Source organism: Eutrigla gurnardus (genome assembly GCF_963514095.1).
Source record: "Eutrigla gurnardus genome assembly, chromosome: 13".
Taxonomy (NCBI): domain Eukaryota; kingdom Metazoa; phylum Chordata; class Actinopteri; order Perciformes; family Triglidae; genus Eutrigla; species Eutrigla gurnardus.
The window spans coordinates 3,595,232-3,601,210 of record NC_139936.1 but is presented as its reverse complement, the minus strand read 5'-3'; the positions used below and the strand labels follow the sequence as shown (position 1 = coordinate 3,601,210).

General features: G+C 41.9%; 1 protein-coding gene across 1 annotated transcript; it reads left to right on the top strand.

The window, feature by feature from the left end:
* tmem230b (transmembrane protein 230b) lies at window positions 1-3,110 on the top strand. The gene is made up of 3 exons (XM_084024563.1): window positions 1-338; window positions 2,500-2,622; window positions 2,707-3,110. Exons 1-3 carry the CDS (start codon window positions 243-245, stop codon window positions 2,845-2,847), a joined length of 360 nt encoding a protein of 119 aa, XP_083880689.1. The 5' UTR covers window positions 1-242; the 3' UTR covers window positions 2,848-3,110.
* The last annotated feature ends 2,869 nt before the right edge of the window (window positions 3,111-5,979 follow it).

The following is a 5,979-nucleotide window of genomic DNA, read 5'->3' as shown; positions in this document are numbered from 1 at the left end:
CGGAAGTCCCGTGTTGGAAGCTAACAGACAGACGACGCCTCGCTGTCATCGCTTCCCTAAGGTAGATTTGGGAAGAAATAACGGTCGTTGGACACACATGGTGTGATATTTCACTTAACTTTAGCACCGAGAGCGATGACGGTGTCTGCGTTGCTTCTGTAGCCGCTTCTGCCGCATTGAAACACGAACGAAACGGTTAGCGGGCTTCCTGAGCAGCCAAGAAGAAGAAGAAGAAGAAGAAGATGTCAGCTCGTAAAGTTGCGTCCAACGGTCTCCCGAACAGCAAAGTCAAGTACTCCAGGTTGGCCACTGATGATGACGGCTACATTGATTTACAGGTAAGACGAGTTAAGCTCAATATAACCGTAAAACCGGGAAATTGTTTCAAAACTATCGAAGAAGCTAACTCAAACTCTCCTCTGGTCCTATCTCCTCCTCTTAAACCCTCTCTCCTCTGGTCCTATCTCCTCCTCTTTAACCCTCTCTCCTCTGCTCTGGTCCTATCTCCTCCTCTTTAACCCTCTCTCCTCTGGTCCTATCTCCTCCTCTTTAACCCTCTCTCCTCTGCTCTGGTCCTATCTCCTCCTCTTTAACCTTCTCTCCTCTGGTCCTATCTCCTCCTCTTTAACTCTGTCTCCTGTGGTCCTATCAGCTCCTCTCCAGTCTTCTCCTCTCTCATCTCCTCCTCTTAAACCCTCTCTCCTCTGGTCCTATCTCCTCCTCTTTAACCCTCTCTCCTCTGGTCCTATCTCCTCCTCTTAAACCCTCTCTCCTCTGTTCCTATCTCCTCCTCTTAAACCCTCTCTCCTCTGGTCCTATCTCCTCCTCTTTAACCCTCTCTCCTCTGGTCCTATCTCCTCCTCTCCATCCCTCTCTCCTCTGGTCCTATCTCCTCCTCTTAAACCCTCTCTCCTCTGGTCCTATCTCCTCCTCTTTAACCCTCTCTCCTCTGGTCCTATCTCCTCCTCTTAAACCCTCTCTCCTCTGTTCCTATCTCCTCCTCTTAAACCCTCTCTCCTCTGGTCCTATCTCCTCCTCTTTAACCCTCTCTCCTCTGGTCCTATCTCCTCCTCTCCATCCCTCTCTCCTCTGGTCCTATCTCCTCCTCTTAAACCCTCTCTCCTCTGGTCCTATCTCCTCCTCTTAAACCCTCTCTCCTCTGGTCCTATCTCCTCCTCTTTAACCCTTCTCCCCTCTGGTCCTATCTCCTCCTCTTAAACCCTCTCTCCTCTGGTCCTGTCTCCTCCTTTCCATCCCTCTCTCCTCTGGTCCTGTCTCCTCCTCTTAAACCCCCTCTCCTCTGGTCCTGTCTCCTCCTTTCCATCCCTCTCTCCTCTGGTCCTATCTCCTCCTCTTTAACCCTCTCTCCTCTGGTCCTATCTCCTCCTCTCCATCCCTCTCTCCTCTGGTCCTATCTCCTCCTCTTAAACCCTCTCTCCTCTGGTCCTATCTCCTCCTCTCCATCCCTCTCTCCTCTGGTCCTATCTCCTCCTCTTAAATCCTCTCTCCTCTGGTCCTATCTCCTCCTCTTAAACCCTCTCTCCTCTGGTCCTATCTCCTCCTCTTTAACCCTCTCTCCTCTGGTCCTATCTCCTCCTCTTAAACCCTCTCTCCTCTGGTCCTATCTCCTCCTCTTAAATCCTCTCTCCTCTGGTCCTATCTCCTCCTCTTAAACCCTCTCTCCTCTGGTCCTATCTCCTCCTCTTAAACCCTCTCTCCTCTGGTCCTATCTCCTCCTCTTTAACCCTCTCTCCTCTGGTCCTATCTCCTCCTCTTTAACCCTCTCTCCTCTGGTCCTATATCCTCCTCTTTAACCCTCTCTCCTCTGGTCCTATCTCCTCCTCTTTAACCCTCTCTCCTCTGGTCCTATCTCCTCCTCTTTAACCTCCTCCCCTCTGGTCCTATCTCCTCCTCTTTAACCTTCTCTCCTCTGCTCTGGTCCTATCTCCTCCTCTTTAACCTTCTCTCCTCTGGTCCTATCTCCTCCTCTTAAACCCTCTCTCCTCTGGTCCTATCTCCTCCTCTTAAACCCTCTCTCCTCTGGTCCTATCTCCTCCTCTTAAACCCTCTCTCCTGTGGTCCTATCTCCTCCTCTCCAGTCTTCTCCTCTCTCATTTCCCCTGCCGTCTCCTCCTCTCCTCTCCTTTTATATATCTATTACTATAATTCATTGCGATCTTCTCCTCTCCTCCTTTTCTCCTTTTTCCTCTCCTAGCCTTTTCTAGATTAGTACAAGTTGTTATGGTAACAAAAGATCCGACACTGGTATCAAAAATGTTTGTTTCCACTCCATCAAACTTTTTTAATATATTTGGAAAGAGAAGAGTGCAGCGTAATCAATTAATTTGGGGGGGACACATTGAGCATAATCTATATTATAATAACGGCCCTCATATAATTCTAATTATGCCTGTCCAGTTCAATGCATGAGCACTGTCACAGGGAGCCCGCTGTGTCAGAGAAAAGTGTTTTTAATTAAATATTTCTCCTCCTCTGCAGTTCAAAAGGAGCCCACCCAAAGTCCCATACAAAGCCATCGCGCTGGCCACAGTCCTCTTCCTAATCGGCTCTCTGTTAATCATCATCGGCTCCCTTCTCCTGGCTGGATACTTTGGAGTCACTGTGAGTACACAGAGTTTTTACAGCATGAACTACGTATTTACCTTTTTTTTTTATTAAAAATGAATGTTTTCTCTCTTTTTTTAGCACTCGGACCGAACTGTGCCTGTCCTCATCATCGGGATTCTTGTCTTCCTTCCTGGAATTTACCACCTTAGAATAGCTTACTACGCATCAAAGGGCTACCGGGGCTACTCCTATGATGATATCCCGGACTTTGATGACTGACAGACACCGCAGTCTTCTTGTACTCACATGCACTCCTAATGTTCTGCTTGTGTTCATTTTAAATGCACTGAGGCAACAATGAGCGCGGATAGATCCAGTATTACCTTCATCGGAATCTAAATGATTTTGATGTTGCTGTCTTAGATATGCTGAGGTAGTTGACGCCAGCCTGCTGTCATGGAGCCAAATCGCTATCAGACATCGTTTGATTTGTATATTTCTTTTGTTAGCTCGATAATTTAATAAAGCTGTAATTTTATGAGGATCTCTTATGTTATTTGTGTCATTTAGAATAACAATAACTTCACACTGAGTCTGTCTAGAATAGAACACATTAAATATTAATTTTAATTATTTTCCTGCCAGATAATACTGAACTGTGGGTTCTTTAATTTGAGGTGATGGACCCACCTGTTTTTAAAAAACTTTTAAAAGCTGGTGGTAAATTAATCTCCATGGCAATTGAGTTTCAACTGATTTACCTGCATAATACACCATAACCTGACAGGTAAGAGATATTTAATAAAAGGCTATTATTGGTTCGTTCACAATATGATCAATATACCGTATAACACACTTGTCCTTCCTCTCCGCTTCTTTCTTTCTCACTGTTCAGAGTTGTTCTTTCTTGGAGGATTTCATGTGATTAATGCCAATCCTTTGATCTCCATATGGTGCACCTGCACCGTGGCAGTAAACACAGTCAAACAGGAAGCAAACAAGCTATTAATACCTGACATTTAAAAAAAAAACGTCTCCCCTAATCAACTCACCAGTTTCAAGATAATTTGAACGTGCTTTGTGGAGGTATTTTTAATTAAATGTGTGCTTTCTAATAGCCCTTGACTTTTAATTATATTGGTCATTACCATACTGGCCGACAGGGGGCAGTATAACACACTAAATAACAGCAGTGGCATTATATTGAAGGGATATTACAGGTACTCTCCACAGTTAAGATAATATCAGTATATGACATTATGTCACAAGTTATCAAGGCAAAATCGACATAAATTTAAAAAAAATCTCGAGTGATAAATCATATCGGAGTCATATTGTTTATTATTTTTAGTGTTTCTGTCACTGGATCAATACACAAACGTTATTAACCCTTTACCGATGGACATGTATCACCGCCTAAGGTTAACGCACTGGCTGTTAATTAATAAATATTAATACATTTGCTCATCTTTGACTGATATCCAGCTCATATTTGAAGGACATCACGTGGTTTTGAGGTAAGATAAGATTTTTCAGTGAAGTTACAAAACTGTCTTTCTCCATAAATATACAAGGGGCGTATCCAAGTACAACTGAAGGAAAACTTTACGAAGAAAGTTCTTTTTCCCCTTTCTGTTATCTCTTACAGCTTAACGGAGTAAAAAAAAAACGTTTTGACCGAAGTGCAGCCTGACAGCTAAGAATCAGAGGTAAGTTATCGATGCGTTTTTAGCTTAGCATAACGTTAGCCAACCTCAATATTCGGGTGTTACTGTAAATGTTACCAAAATAACACAGCTATAGTACGCTTTGGTAATAAATGTATTATTAAAAACAGTTAGCTGACGTTAGGTTTATGAAGAGAATTTACTCTACTCATTCTAGCTTGAGTCGTTAGCTTACGGACAGCTAGCTAGCTATTGCTAAGCTAAACTATATTTGAATGGCGGTGACTTGCAGTTTTTAAGGGCGGGTTAGTTAACGTTACACATTTTTATGCCAAATTCAAGTCTAACGTGACATATTAATTAACTGGTTTATATAATATTTCTGTATTCATGTAATAATGTTTTTGTCAAATATTTTAAGAGAAGTGGACATCGTTAAGAAGATCTCTTATTTACCGACTTTTTCCGGTGACTTTGAATGTAACAGAAACGTGTGTTACGGTATGTCGAATATCTTTCGTTTAATTCAGTCCTTATAGTAACATTTTAAGCGCCCAGTGTTGGCGGTATAGTGTGTAGTGGGTGTGGCAAAACCCCACTCACAAACCTTTTTTCCATTTCACATACTGGAGACATTTAATGGGCGTTTTATTCCTGATAACATATGTTTGTATGTTTATTTATTTGTTTATGGCATATGCTGGATGCTGCCACCAAACGGCTCCAAGTCAAACGTGTCCTTTTAGGTGTGCGTTTGCCTTTTGTTACGATGCCCAAGCCTTTCCCACGAAAAGGCGCTTTTGTCTGAGGCGCTTTAAGTCCCATCATGGTACCAGCAGCGTCAAGTCACACAGATGTAGCGGGGAAATACCGGAAGTGTGGTATTTTAACTTCAGATTAAAAGCGTATTTTCCCTCCACGTGACGGATTATCAGACTTTGATCACATATTGAGTACACTATTTCACAGCCTTTGCAACGATACTTTTTTAAATTTATTTTTATTTTATACTTAAAATTTGGTTTAGAGTTATTATTTTTGGCAGCACTAAATGTTAATGCGATATGGACCTGCTTTTATATAGCTTTTTCTAGTCTATTCAGTCTATTTACCCATTCATACACTGATGGTAGAAGTTAAGGGTCATTATAGGAAACACAAGCAATATTCCTAATTTTTTACTACCAACAGTTTATTTCAATCCGAATTTTTCGCATCTTCACATGCCTGATTCAGTTTGCCTTAAAAAATACAGCCAATACATAGATATTCTTTTAACGTACTACTTTGAGTACATTTCAGAACCTGTACTTTTTCCACTTTTACTTTAGTAAAGAAGTTGAATCAGTGCTTATACTTTTACAAGGGTATTATTGAACTCAAGTATCTGCACTTCTACTTGAGTAATAGAAATTTTGACACTTCTGTATGATATACAACTGCAAATTCTCAATTTATTTTCACAAACAAGATACAGCAAATATTTGTATATATCCCAATAAATGACTGAAACTGACAGATTACTAAAACTATAAGATAATTTGACTATTAAATTGACTAATTGAAACCCATTTTATTCGTCAGTAGTGGTGTTATTTTGTAAGGTGTAACCGGAAGTGCAGTAGTTGTGTTGTGTGTGACTTGACTGGTCCTGTAGTAGGAGGAGGGACTGGTCATAATGGGAGGGGAGACGCGGAGGGAGAGTATCAACAGCAGGGCTCAAACTAAGCGTGCAGCAGCAGCG